This window comes from Lethenteron reissneri, unplaced genomic scaffold (assembly GCF_015708825.2).
Source record: "Lethenteron reissneri isolate LAM-NWPU_2019-01 unplaced genomic scaffold, ASM1570882v1 scaffold_1411, whole genome shotgun sequence".
Taxonomy (NCBI): domain Eukaryota; kingdom Metazoa; phylum Chordata; class Hyperoartia; order Petromyzontiformes; family Petromyzontidae; genus Lethenteron; species Lethenteron reissneri.
In genome coordinates this window covers 3,025-17,207 of record NW_026891126.1, presented here as the reverse complement: position 1 = coordinate 17,207, position 14,183 = coordinate 3,025, and the positions used below count along the sequence as shown (strand labels likewise).

Here is a 14,183-nt window from a genome sequence, read left to right as displayed (position 1 = left end):
CTCTGTCTGTGTCTCCCTGTCTCTCTGTCTGTATCTGTCTCACTGTGTCTCTCTGTCTGTGTCTCCCTGTCTCTCTCTGTCTCACTGTGTCTCTCTGTCTGTGTCTCTCTGTTTCTCTCTCTGTTTCTCTGTCTGTGTCTGTCTCTCTCTGTCTCTCTGTCTGTGTATCTCTGTCTCTCTCTGTCTCTCTGTCTGTATCTGTCTCACTGTGTCTCTCTGTCTGTGTCTCCCTGTCTCTCTCTGTATCTGTCTCACTGTGTCTCTCTGTCTGTTTCTCCCTGTCTCTCTGTCTGTATCTGTCTCACTGTGTCTCTCTGTCTGTGTCTCTCTGTTTCTCTCTCTGTTTCTCTGTCTGTGTCTGTCTCACTGTGTCTCTCTGTCTGTGTCTCCCTGTCTCTCTCTGTCTCTCTGTTTGTATCTGTCTCACTGTGTCTCTCTGTTTCCCCGCGTCTCACCATATCTCCCCGCGTGTGTCCCCAATCCCGTAGCCACCACCGCCACCACCACCACCGCTGCCGCCACCACCACCACCACCACCGCGGTGTCTACGGGAGACGAGGCGACGCTCCCCGCCGGTGGCGGCAGCGCCTCCATCAGCTTCATGGCGGCCATAGCGGTGCTGGCGATCCTCCCCTTCGTGGTGTGCACCGCGTGGGGCACACGGAGCGCCGGCAAACGTGGCGGTGAGCGTTGTGGTGGCTATGAGATGTTGCCGGTGAGCGTTGTGGTGGCTATGAGATGATGACGGTGAGTGTTGTGGTGGCTACGGAGATGTTGACTGCCTCGCCTGGTACACAGGAGGTCGTGGGTTCGATCACGACCCTGACGACGCCTGCTGCTGCTGGTGTGTATTTGGAGTTTGCTCTCCGCAGTCTGCGCGATGTTCTCGTTCCCCAGCGGACGAGCAAGGAGGGAGCTCCCCGAGCCTGGTGCCCGAGAGAGATGCCGTCTCTGCCGAGTGCAGGTAGCCACCAACACTAACACCACCAACACCACCACCGTCACCACCGTCACCACCACCACCATCACCACCACCGTCACCACCGTCACCACCACCGCCACCACCACCGCCACCACCGTCACCGCCACCGCCACCACCACCATCATCATCACCACCGCCACCACCACCACCATCATCATCACCACCACCATCACCATCGCCACCAGCACCACCACCGCCATCACTACCACCACCGCCACCACCACCACCATCATCATCACCACCACCGTCACCACCACCATCACCACCACCACCGCCATCACTACCACCACCGCCACCACCACCATCATCATCATCACCACCACCATCACCATCGCCACCAGCACCACCGCCACCACCACCACCGTCACCACCACCGCCACCACCATCACCACCACCACCATCATCATCACCACCGCCACCACCACTGCCACCACCACCGTCACCGTCACCACCACCACCATCACCGCCACCATCACCGCCACCACCGCCGCCACCACCATCCCAGACAGAGAGTTCTTGACCACCTCGCCTGGTACGCAGGAGGTCGTGGGTTCAATCCCAGAAACTGAGAGATGTTGACCACCTCGCCTGGCACGCAGGAGGTCGTGGGTTCAATCCCAGACACTGAGAGATGTTGACCACCTCGCCTGGTACACAGGAGGTCGTGGGTTCAATCCCAGACACTGAGAGATGTTGACTACCTCGCCTGGTACGCAGGAGGTCGTGGGTTCAATCCCAGACACTGAGAGATGTTGACTACCTCGCCTGGTACGCAGGAGGTCGTGGGTTCAATCCCAGACACTGAGAGATGTTGACCACCTCGCCTGGTACGCAGGAGGTCGTGGGTTCAATCCCAGACACTGAGAGATGTTGACCACCTCGCCTGGCACGGAGGAGGTCGTGGGTTCAATCTCAGACACTGAGAGATGTTGACCACCTCGCCTGGTACGCAGGAGGTCGTGGGTTCAATCCCAGACACTGAGAGATGTTGACCACCTCGCCTGGCACGCAGGAGGTCGTGGGTTCAATCTCAGACACTGAGAGATGTTGACCACCTCGCCTGGCACGGAGGAGGTCGTGGGTTCAATCCCAGACACTGAGAGATGTTGACTACCTCGCCTGGAACGCAGGAGGTCGTGGGTTCAATCCCAGACACTGAGAGATGTTGACCACCTCGCCTGGAACGCAGGAGGTCGTGGGTTCAATCCCAGACACTGAGAGATGTTGACCACCTCGCCTGGCACGCAGGAGGTCGTGGGTTCAATCCCAGACACTGAGAGATGTTGACTACCTCGCCTGGCACGCAGGAGGTCGTGGGTTCAATCCCAGACACTGGGAGATGTTGACCACCTCGCCTGGCACGCAGGAGGTCGTGGGTTTAATCCCAGACACTGAGAGATGTTGACCAGCTCGCCTGGTACGCAGGAGGTCGTGGGTTCAATCCCAGACACTGAGAGATGTTGACTACCTCGCCTGGTACGCAGGAGGTCGTGGGTTCAATCCCAGACACTGAGAGATGTTGACCACCTCGCCTGGCACGCAGGAGGTCGTGGGTTCAATCCCAGACACTGAGAGATGTTGACCACCTCGCCTGGTACGCAGGAGGTCGTGGGTTCAATCCCAGACACTGAGAGATGTTGACCACCTCGCCTGGCACGCAGGAGGTCGTGGGTTCAATGCCAGACACTGAGAGATGTTGACCACCTCGCCTGGCACGCAGGAGGTCGTGGGTTCGATGCCAGACACTGAGAGATGTTGACCACCTCGCCTGGCACGCAGGAGGTCGTGGGTTCGATCCCAGACACTGAGAGATGTTGACCACCTCGCCTGGCACGCAGGAGGTCGTGGGTTCAATCCCAGACACTGAGAGATGTTGACCACCTCGCCTGGCACGCAGGAGGTCGTGGGTTCGATCCCCACCCTTGACGACGCCCGCCGATGTTTATTCGGTGGTCGCGCGACGTCTTCCGAATTAGAAATGTTTAGTCTACGAAACGGGCGCGAATAAGTTCCACTGTCCGTGCACTCTCACGCGCTGCCCGGTACGTGCGCATCACCCTCGCCTACTTTCTCCGCTCCCTCCAGCGACGAGGAGGCCGCCACGGCGCGGATGACGGAGCGGCACGCGGAGACGGAGGTGTAAGAGGAGAAGAGGTGGAGGATGAGGTGTCAAGAGTCGGAGTCGGAAGTTTGTGTGTTTGTGGGCAAGGCGGCCACTGTAGTAGTACCGTCCTTGTTGCTGTTGTTATATTGATGGTGAAAAGTTATTTCTCACCCACCCCCCTCACCCCGACTTTATATTGAAGCTTTTAGTTGTGTGATGTCCGGTACTCACACAGAGACCCAAAGACTCGCCACACAGAGACCCACAGACTCACCACACAGAGACCCAAAGACTCGCACAGAGACCCACAGACTCACCACACAGACACCCATAGACTCACCACAAATAGACCCACAGACTCATCACACAGAGAGCCACACAGAGGACCCACAGACTCACCACACAGACACCCATAGACTCACCACACAGAGACCCACAGACTCACCACACAGAGAACCACAGACTTATCACACAGAGACCCACACAGAGATCCACAGACTCACCACACAGAGACCCACAGACTCACCACACAGCGACCCACAGACTCACCACTCAGAGACCCGTAGACTCACCACACAGAGACCCTTAGACTCACACACAGAGACCCATAGACTCACCACACAGAGACCCATAGACCCACCACACAGAGACCCACAGACTCATCACACAGAGACCCATAGACTCACTCACACAGAGACCCATAGACTCACTCACACAGAGACCCATAGACTCACTCACACAGAGACCCATAGACTCACTCACACAGAGACCCATAGACTCACTCACACAGACCTATAGACTCACTCACACAGAGACCCACAGACTCACCACTCAGAGACCCGTAGACTCACCACACAGAGACCCACAGACTCACCACACAGAGACCCACAGACTCACCACACAGAGACCCATAGACTCACCACTCAGAGACCCACAGACTCACCACTCAGAGACCCACAGACTCACCACACAGAGACCCACAGACTCACCACACAGAGACCCACAGACTCACCACTCAGAGACCCACAGACTCACCACTCAGAGACCCACAGACTCACCACACAGAGACCCACAGAGTCACCACACAGAGACCCACAGACTCACCACACAGAGACCCACAGACTCACTACACACAGACCCATAGACTCACCACACAGAGACCCATAGACTCACCACTCAGAGACCCACAGACTCACCACTCAGAGACCCACAGACTCACCACTCAGAGACCCACAGACTCACCACTCAGAGACCCACAGACTCACCACACAGAGACCCACAGACTCACCACACAGAGACCCACAGACTCACCACACAGAGACCCACAGACTCACCACACAGAGACCCACAGACTCACCACTCAGAGACCCACAGACTCACCACACAGAGACCCACAGAGTCACCACACAGAGACCCACAGACTCACCACACAGAGACCCACAGACTCACTACACACAGACCCATAGACTCACCACACAGAGACCCATAGACTCACCACTCAGAGACCCACAGACTCACCACTCAGAGACCCACAGACTCACCACTCAGAGACCCACAGACTCACCACACAGAGACCCACAGACTCACCACACAGAGACCCACAGACTCACCACACAGAGACCCACAGACTCACACAGCAGAGTCCCACAGACTCACCATACAGAGACCCACAGACTCACCACACAGAGACCCACAGACTCACCACACAGAGACCCACAGACTCACCACACAGAGACCCACAGACTCATCACAGAGACCCACAGACTCATCACAGAGACCCACAGACTCACCACACAGAGACCCATAGACTCACCACACAGAGACCCATAGACTCACCACACAGAGACCCATAGACTCACCACACAGAGACCCACAGACTCATCACAGAGACCCACAGACTCACCACACAGAGACCCACAGACTCACCACACAGAGACCCATAGACTCACCACACAGAGACCCATAGACTCACCACACAGAGACCCACAGACTCACCACACAGAGACCCACAGACTCACCACACAGAGACCCACAGACTTACCACACAGAGACCCACAGACTCACCACACAGAGACCCACAGACTCACCACACAGAGACCCATCACACAGAGACCCACAGACTCACCACACAGAGTGGTGAGGGTGGTGGTGGGTGGGTGGTGGTGGGTGGGTGGTGGTGGGTGGTGGTGGTGAGGGTGGTGGTGAGGGTGGTGGGTGGTGGTGGGTGGGTGGTGGTGAGGGTGGTGGTGGTGAGGGTGGTGAGGGTGGGTGGTGGTGAGGGTGGTGGTGAGTGTGAGCGTGCGTTGTTGAGGGCAGGTCCATGACATATTTTCCAGAACTATCCGAGAGAATCGACAGAAAAGCGTCGTCCGTTCGACTCGGGGGGGGGGGGGGGGGGTCGCTTTGCCCATCGCGGTTCTGTTTGTCGTCGCCACGTGTCCCAGCGTTGGAGACGTGGCCTCGTCTCTCGCTGCCTGGCTGCCTGCCCCGTGAGTGAGTGACGCTGCCTGCCCAGCTGTTTTGTTGTTTGCTGGGGGAGACATTGTGGTGCTGGTGGTGGTGCTGGTGATGGTAATAAAAGTGGCAAGTTCACTTACCTGGGCTGGAACTGCTCTGAGCAGGTGGGCGCATCGTGATGATGCTGTTGTTGTTGTGCACGAGACTTGAACTAGAAACTAAACCGCGTTTTATTTTTAGCGGGCAAGGGCCTCATTGAGATGCTGTGTGTGTGTGTGTAAGCTCTCTTTTAGAAGGCCCTGACCTGGCCATTACCGATTATAGTTCTACCAATGAGGTTCATCATCATCATCACGTGAACCTTTATAGCAGTTGGCAAAGACTCTAGCAACTCACGGCTCTCAAATGTGGAGGGGAAAACCAGAGGGCCCGGAAAGAAAATCCACTCGACAACAGAGAGACAGAGAGACACAAACTCTATGCAGCAGCTGCAGCAACAGCAGCAGTAGCAGCAGCAGCAGTAACAGCAGTAGCAGCAGCAACAGCAGCAGCAGTAGTAGCAGCAGCAGCAGCAACAGCAGCAGCTGCAGCAGCTGCAGCAACAGCGGCAGCAGTAGCAACAGCAGCAACTGCAGCAGCAACAGCAGCGGCAACAGCAGCAGCAGCAACAGCAGCAGCAGCAACTGCCGGTCTCTGTGCGTGTCTGTAACGGTGTGTCTGTGTGTCTATGTCTCTGCGTGTCTTTGTGTCTCTGCGTGCATGTCTCTGTGTGTCTCTGCGTGTGTGTCCATGTCTCTGTGTGTGTCTCTGTGTGTGTGTCTGTGTCTCTGCATGTGTGTCTCTGCATGTCTGCGTGTGTGTCCATGTCTCTGTGTGTGTCTCTGTGTGTGTGTCTGTGTCTCTGCATGTGTGTGTCTGTGTGTGTGTCTGTGTCTCTGTGTGTGTCTGTGTCTCTGTGTGTGTCTGTGTGTGTCTCTGTGTGTGTCTGTGTGTGTGTCTATGTCTCTGTGTGTGTGTCTCTGCATGTGTCTCTGTGTGTCTCTGCGTGTGTGTCTGTGTGTGTCTCTCTGTGTGTGTGTCTCTGTGTGTGTGTCTATGTATCTGTGTGTCTGTGTGTCTCTGCGTGTGTCTCTGTGTGTCCATGTCTCTGTGTGTGTGTCTCTCTGTGTGTGTCTATGTCTCTGTGTGTGTGTCTGTGTGTAACTGTGTGTCACTGTGTGTCTCTGTGTGTGTCTCTGTGTGTGTGTCTGTGTCTCTGCATATGTGTGTGTCTGTGTGTCTCTGCGTGTGTGTCTGTCTCTGTGTGTGTGTCTATGCCTCTGTGTGTGTGTCTGTGTCTCTGTGTGTGTGTCTGTGTCTCTGCATGTGTGTCTCTGTGTGTCTCTGCGTGTGTGTCTGTGTGTCTGTGTGTGTCTCTCTGTGTGTCTATGTCTGTGTGTGTGTGTCTCTCTGTGTGTGTCTATGTCTCTGTGTGTGTGTCTCTGTATGTGTGTCTGTGTGTGTCTCTCTGTGTGTGTCTATGTCTCTGTGTGTCTCTGTGACAGTCGAGTACGGAAACTCGTGATGTGCACCGACTCTGTTCATGTGCGACACAACTTCACGCCACGTGGTCCCACGGGGAAAGAGGGCGGCACAAGTAAATACAAACACGAACCGGTAAACCATTGGCAATTGATCAAAGCTACAAAGGCGATGATCCAGGAAAATTATATGATGATGCTGCATGAAAAGGTAATAGGTTACTCTGAAGTTCCTGGCCATTGGAACGTTGGTAACGATCAGGAACATGCCGTGACAAAACAGGGAAGTCTGAAATATGCTGGGTGTAAATCAGCACATCAAATTAAATCCGCAGAGGAGGGAAAGAAAGGTCCCAAGCATGCGACACTCGGCCGAGAGAGTGGGGAGAGAGAGAGGAAGAGACTTTTCACGACTTTATTTCCACTAAAACATTAACAAAAAACCATTACAGGAAAACACACGTAAATTGTGAATCAACAAAACATCAAACTCTTAACAGCTGTGTGTGCACGAACTACACGTGGCACAGGGATAGAGGCTGTGCAAACGAGGCGGTGCACGGACCTCTCCGTGTGTAACAAAGTCGCTACGCTGAAGAGTTTTCAATTTGATAAGAATCAAATGTTTTGACATCAGAATGCGACGTGAACAAAATACTTTTTTCTCCCCGACATTTTCAAAACAAAATGGCGTTGACGCGTCAAACACCTGAAATCATTTTGTCTTTACGGATTCAGTTGTCGGTCGTCATTAGAGTGTAATGACAGGGTGACACCTGGTGTGACGAGGACGTGTGCGGGGCCACGGGGTGACGAGTCAAATGAGGCACAACGTGAAGTCAGGGCTGGTCCCGCCCAACGAGGGAAACAGGAAAGGGGCGGACGGCTGAGTGGAGAGCGAGCGGCAGAGGTCGCAACCGGGTACCCGGTACCCGTACCCTACCCGATACCCGTACCCTACCCGATACCCGGCTACCCGTACCCTACCCGATACCCGTACCCTACCCGATACCCGTACCCTACCCGATACCCGGCTACCCGTACCCTACCCGATACCCGTACCCTACCCGATACCCGGCTACCCGTACCCTACCCGATACCCGGTTACCCGATACCCGTACCCTACCCAATACCCGGCTACCCGTACCCGGCCGGGTACGGGTAAGCCGTGAGTCACTGGTGAGTCACCGTGTGTCACTCATTTGCCAACGTCTTGTCTCTTCTCACAATTCAAGTTCCTAGAATCAACCCACCCGCGCCTGCAACGTGGCTTCATCCCAGAGGTCGCAATCGGGTACCCGATACCTGTACCCTACCCGTACCCGGCCGGGTACGGGTAGCCGGGTATCGGGTAGGGAACGTGTACGGGTACCCGATTGCGAGCTCTGGCATGCGGCAACGTGACCATGTCGAGTGAGCGGCCGGGCAACTTGCAGTTTGACGGTGAACACGGCAGAACGGATGTGAGCTTCAAGCGGTAGGACACCGTCCGCGGTCTGACGAACGCCGCCACGACGGCCACGCGGCACTACGGGTGCGTGCCGCTTGTCGGCAGGCGCGCGGCGACCGGCTGCCGGGGCACGGGGAAGTCGCCGGGATACGCCGAGAGGTTCCGGACGGGGCGGCCGGGAGGCGCCGTCGCGACGGGGGCCGGGCCAGCCCTCGGGTTCGCGTCGCCGAGGATTTCGTGGAGGAGCTCGCTGGCAACTTCGCGCGCTCCCTCCACGCTGGAGCTCAGCACCGCGGGGAAGAAGCCGCTGCCTTCCCGCATCATCCCGGGAACGGAGACCTTGTACAGGAGGCCCATGGGCCTGCCGGGCTCCGAGTGAGCGTGCAGTTCGAAGGTCGCGTGGCCCACGCCGGCGCTCCGTAGCAGCGCCTGCAGACGCGTCTCCCACGACAAGACGGCCGCCTCCGGCAGTTCGTCCAGACCGACGGGCGTGGGCCGCGAGTGGCGGGGTGCCCGCCAGAGCTGCGTGCGCGCCGCCCAGCCCACAAACAGGCTGTGCGGGACCTTGCCGCAGACGGCGCACTCCGGCTGCGGGAGGCCTGGGACCGCCGCCACCTCCTCCTCCTCGTCTTCAATTGCCTCCTCCACCTCCTCCTCCACCACCTCCTCCTCCTCCTCCTCTACCACCTCATCCTCCTCCTCCTCCACCACCTCTTCCTCCTCATCTTCAGTTGCCCCCGCCTCCTCCCCCTCCTCCTCGTCTTCCGTTGCCTCCTCCTCCCCCTCCTCCTCCTCCCCCTCCTCCCCCACCTCCTCCTCCTCCACCACCTCTTCCACCTCCTCCTCCTCCACCACCTCTTCCTCCTCATCTTCAGTTGCCCCCGCCTCCTCCTCCTCCTCGTCTTCCGTTGCCTCCTCCTCCTCCACATCCTCCTCCTCCACCTCCTCCTCCCCCCCCTCCTCCTCGTCTTCCGTTGCCTCCTCCTCCCGCTCCACCACCTCTTCCACCTCCTCCTCCTCCACCACCTCTTCCTCCTCGTCTTCAGTTGCCGCCTCCTCCTCCCCCCCCTCCTCGTTGTCTTCCGTTGCCACCGCCGCGGCAGCAGCAGCGGCCGCCGCCCCCGGCTCTCGCTGCGGGATGGCCCAGTCCATGTTGATGTCCCGGCCCCACAGCCGGAAGGAGTACGGCAGCAGCACCCTGCGGGCCACGCAGGCCGCGCGGTGGCTCTCGTATTCGACGAGCGCGTAGCCTCGGCTGAGGCTCCTGTCGTGGCGACAGAAGCGCATCTTGACGCCCACGACGCCCTCCGTGGCGTCGCTCATCGCCGCCATCACCTCGGCCCGCGTCTTGACCTTCGGCAGCCCCGCGATGAAGAGGCGGCGATTGTCGACGCTCACGCGGACCGCGATCCGTCGCCCCGGGCGGATCTCCGACTCGTGGAGTCTCCTGACGGCGTCCGCGGCTTGCGAGCGCGTCGCGAAGGTGGCGAACGCGTAGCCGCGGTTCTTTCCGCGGTACGTCGTCATGAGGCGCAGCTGGTACAGCCGCCCCACCGCCTCCAGCACGGGCACCAGCTCGTCCTCGTACAGGTCGCGCGGGATCCTCGCCACGAACACCTCGCAGCCGCGGGCGGGAGGGGGGCCCTGCCAGTCGGGCGGCGGTCCCAGCTTCCTCTGTCCGTTCTCCTGCACGACGTTGTACCCCGTGCGCAACACGAGGTCCAGAAGGTCCCTCTCCACGCAGCTCATGATGTCGAGCATCGGCGCTTTGTCCACGGCGGCGGTGACGACGGGGCAGCGGTTTGGGGCCCGTTGGAGCCCTTGACACTCACCGGCGCAGAAGCCTCGTGCCGACAAAGCCACGGCGGGGGGCGGAATCAACTCGTGAAAAGGCGGGAACTCGCTCGGGCCAAGCCTACAGGCCCAGCAGTGGAGAGAGGAAGAGAGAGTGGAGAGACGGATGGAGAGAGACGCGTTCAAGCAGAGCTACCTTTGTAAACTCGGAAAATCACAATAAAATAGAAACCCAAGAAACTGTGTCTTGACCTTTGAACCGCCCTGTATAATGACCCCTCACCCCCAGTAGACGACCTGGTACCCCTCCTCACTCATCCACTCACTGACCCATCCACGCACCTCACACACCCAGTCGCTCACACACTCACCCACCCACTCACCCGCACACCCACTCGCTCACACACTCACCTCACACACTCACCCGCACACTCACCCGCACACCCACTCGCTCACACACTCTCTCACACACTCACCTCACACACTCACCCGCACACCCACTCGCTCACACACTCACCTCACACACTCACCTCACACACTCACCTCACACACTCGCCCGCACACCCACTCGCTCACACACTCGCTCACACACTCACCTCACACACTCACCCACCCACTCACCTCACCCACTCACTGATGATGATGAGAGAGAGAGAGAGACACGCAGACTCCAAATATACAGCAGTTGGCGTCGCCAGGGCCGGGATCGAACCCACGACCTCCTGCATACCAGGCGAGGTAGTTAACATCTCCTAGCCACCGTGATGATGATGAGAGAGACACACAAACTCCAAATATACAGCAAGAATCTTCAGGATCGAGATCAAACCCATGACCTCCTGTATACCAGGCGAGGGAGTTAACATCTCCTAGCCACCGTGATGATGAGAGAGAGACACACAAACTCCAAATATACAGCAAGAATCTTCAGTATCGGGATCAAACCCACGACCTCCTGCATACCAGGCGAGGTAGTTAACATCTCCTAGCCACCGTGATGATGAGAGAGAGACACAAACTCCAACTCCAAATAAAGTTTGAATGTATGCGTGTCGTTAAACCGGCCATCAGCCGACAGCCGATTCGCAAGGTTTATCACGTGACATACCGTGCCAATCTGTCACTGGAGCAGCACTAACCGGTTGTGTGTTGGAGTGTCTGTGTGTACACTGTGTGTCTGTGTGTCTGTGTGTGTGTACACTGTGTGTGTCTGTGTGTGTGTACACTGTGTGTGTCTGTTTGTACACTGTGTGTGTCTGTGTGTGTGTGTCTGTGTGTGTGTACACTGTGTGTCTGTGTGTACACTGTGTATGTGTGTCTGTGTGTGCACTGTGTTTGTGTGTGTACACTCTGTGTGTGTGTCTGTGTGTGTGTACACTGTGTGTCTGTGTGTACACTGTGTGTGTGTACACACTGTGTGTGTCTGTGTGTGTGTCTGTGTGTGTGTGTGTATACAGTGTGTGTGTGTACTGTGTGTGTACACTGTGTGTACACTGTGTGTGTGTGTACACTGTGTGTGTACACTGTGTGTGTCTGTGTGTGTGTGTCCACTGTGTGTCTGTGTGTACACTGTGTATCTGTGTGTACACTGTGTATGTGTGTCTGTACACTGTGTGTCTGTGTGTACACTGTGTATGTGTCTGTGTGTGCACTGTGTGTGTGTGTACACTCTGTGTGTGTACACTGTGTGTGTGTGTACACTGTGTGTGTGTGTACACTGTGTGTGTACACTGTGTGTGTACACTGTGTGTGTACACACTGTGTGTGTACACACACTGTGTGTGTCTGTGTGTGTGTGTCCACTGTGTGTGTGTACACTGTGTGTGTGTACACTGTGTGTCTGTGAGTACACTGTGTGTGTGTACACTGTGTGTGTGTGAGTACACTGTGTATGTGTGTCTGTGTGTGCACTGTGTGTGTGTACACTCTGTGTGTGTGTCTGTGTGTGTGTACACTGTGTGTTTGTGTGTACACTGTGTGTGTACACACTGTGTGTCTGTGTGTGTTTGTCTGTGTGTGTGTACACTGTGTGTGTGTACAATGTGTGTGTGTACACTTTGTGTGTGTGTGTACACTGTGTGTGTGTGTGTACACTCTGTGTGTGTACACTGTGTGTGTGCACTGTGTGTGTGTGTGTACACTGTGTGTGTGCACTGTGTGTGTGTGCACTATGTGTGTGTGTACACTGTGTGCACTGTGTGTGTGCACTGTGTGTGTGTGTGTACACTGTGTGTGTGTGCACTATGTGTGTGTGTACACTGTGTGTGTGCACTGTGTGCACTGTGTGTACTGTGTGTGTGCACTGTGTGTGTAGACTGTGTGTGTGTACACTGTGTGTGTGTACACTGTGTGTACACTGTGTGTACACTGTGTGTGTGTGTGTACACTGTGTGTGTGCACTATGTGTGTGTGTACACTGTGTGCACTGTGTGTGTGCACTGTGTGTGTGTGTGTACACTGTGTGTGTGTACACTGTGTGTGTGTACACTGTGTGCACTGTGTGCACTGTGTGTGTGTGTGTACACTGTGTGTATGTGTGTTCACCACGCCCGGCGGACCCGTTATTCGATCCCGACTCCTGCCGGGGGAGGCGCTCCGGGCGCGGCGGGTCCGCTAGGAAAACTCGGGATGGCCCGAGGCCGACTAGGCCGCAGTCTTCCCTCCCCTCTGTTCTAGATGGTGACGATGTTGCTGATGTTGTTGTTGATGCTGATGATGTTGTTGATGTTGATGTTGTTGATGATGTTGTTGTTGATGTTGTTGATGTTGTTGTTGATGTTGCTGTTGTTGTTGTTGCTGATGTTGTTGTTGATGCTGATGTTGTTGTTGATGCTGATGATGATGTTGATGCTGATGTTGTTGTTGATGCTGCTGATGATGTTGTTGATGCTGATTGCTGATTATGTTGTTGTTGATGTTGCTGATAATGTTGTTGATGCTGATGATGTTGTTGATGCTGCTTCTGATGATGTTGATGATATTGCTGCTGATGCTAGGGGTGGTGATGATGTTGCTGATGATGGTGTAGATGATGTTATTAATGATGTTGCTGATGCTGATGATGTTGTTGATGCTGATGATGTTGTTGTATATGATGGTGTAAATGATGTTTATTGATAATGTTGATGATCGCAAACATCAACATAATTTATTAATTTATTCAGTTAGGGTAGCCTCTCATTGTGGGAGGGGAGAGTCTTGTACCCCAGAAAGTGACGTCATGTCATCTGCTGCCGCGTGACGTCATGTCATCTGCTGCCGCGTGACGTCATGTCATCTGCTGCCGCGTGACGTCACGAGCTAACAGGAAGCTGGAGGTCCGCGCGTGAACTGCAATCCGAGGTGAGAAATTTTCATTGCGGTTGTTGTTGTGGTTGTGGTTGTTGTGGTTGTTGTTGTTGTTTACCAAGCTAGAGCATCGCTCTCTCTCTCGTAGGGATGTCACTAGAGCAGCAGCAGCTTGTGAATCGATGTCCAAGTTGGAACTTTACAACGCGGGGCCTAGACACGCGGGGCCTTGCCTCCTGCCCTCGCCTGGTCGCGTTTGCTTTAATTCCCTCCCTTAAGTTTAATTTGTCTTCACGCGGCTCGCTACTTTGTCACTTTGGTTTATTGTAGATATTAACGCAGTTTTTTTTTTCGTTTTTTTCCAGCCCAAGCCCGCCTGAGCTGCTGTACCGCTCTTGTTTATAGAAGCTACCTGCCCACGACACAAGGTGGGTTTTGTCAACGCGTGTGTCAATGTTTTGACTTTAAACTTTCGTAACTGCAGCAATTCATATTCTTGGTTCTTTTGGTGAAGTCACGGAGATAGAAAATTTAGTAAAAATAACAGATAATAAAATTACTAAAAGTAAACAAATTGTAAATAAATAA

The 14,183-nt window shown here is 55.5% G+C and overlaps 1 protein-coding gene and 1 long non-coding RNA gene across 2 annotated transcripts; one reads left to right on the top strand and one right to left on the bottom strand.

The window, feature by feature from the left end:
* The first annotated feature begins 331 nt into the window (after positions 1 to 331).
* Positions 332 to 4,161, top strand: LOC133362253 (uncharacterized). Its single transcript, XR_009757481.1, has 3 exons — positions 332 to 683; positions 898 to 964; positions 3,068 to 4,161. It is a non-coding gene; the product is annotated as an uncharacterized LOC133362253 (long non-coding RNA).
* Positions 4,162 to 8,258: 4,097 nt separating this feature from the next.
* Positions 8,259 to 13,518, bottom strand: LOC133362254 (RNA-binding protein 47-like). The gene is made up of 3 exons (XM_061581177.1): positions 12,866 to 13,518; positions 9,603 to 10,428; positions 8,259 to 9,233 (listed from the first exon to the last, which is right to left on the bottom strand). Exons 2-3 carry the CDS (start codon positions 10,272 to 10,274, stop codon positions 8,592 to 8,594), a joined length of 1,314 nt encoding a protein of 437 aa, XP_061437161.1. The 5' UTR covers positions 10,275 to 10,428; positions 12,866 to 13,518; the 3' UTR covers positions 8,259 to 8,591.
* Positions 13,519 to 14,183: the final 665 nt, after the last annotated feature.

What these genes read in the sequence shown, in the direction of transcription:
- LOC133362254 (XM_061581177.1), bottom strand. Translation starts at nt 10,274, where the DNA reads ATGCTCGACATCATGAGCTGCGTGGAGAGGGACCTTCTGGACCTCGTG. An exon ending in CTGCTGCTGCCGCGGCGGTG is followed by an intron (nt 9,234 to 9,602) that starts GCAACGGAAGAC and finishes ACTGAAGATGAG; the next exon opens with GAGGAAGAGGTGGTGGAGGA.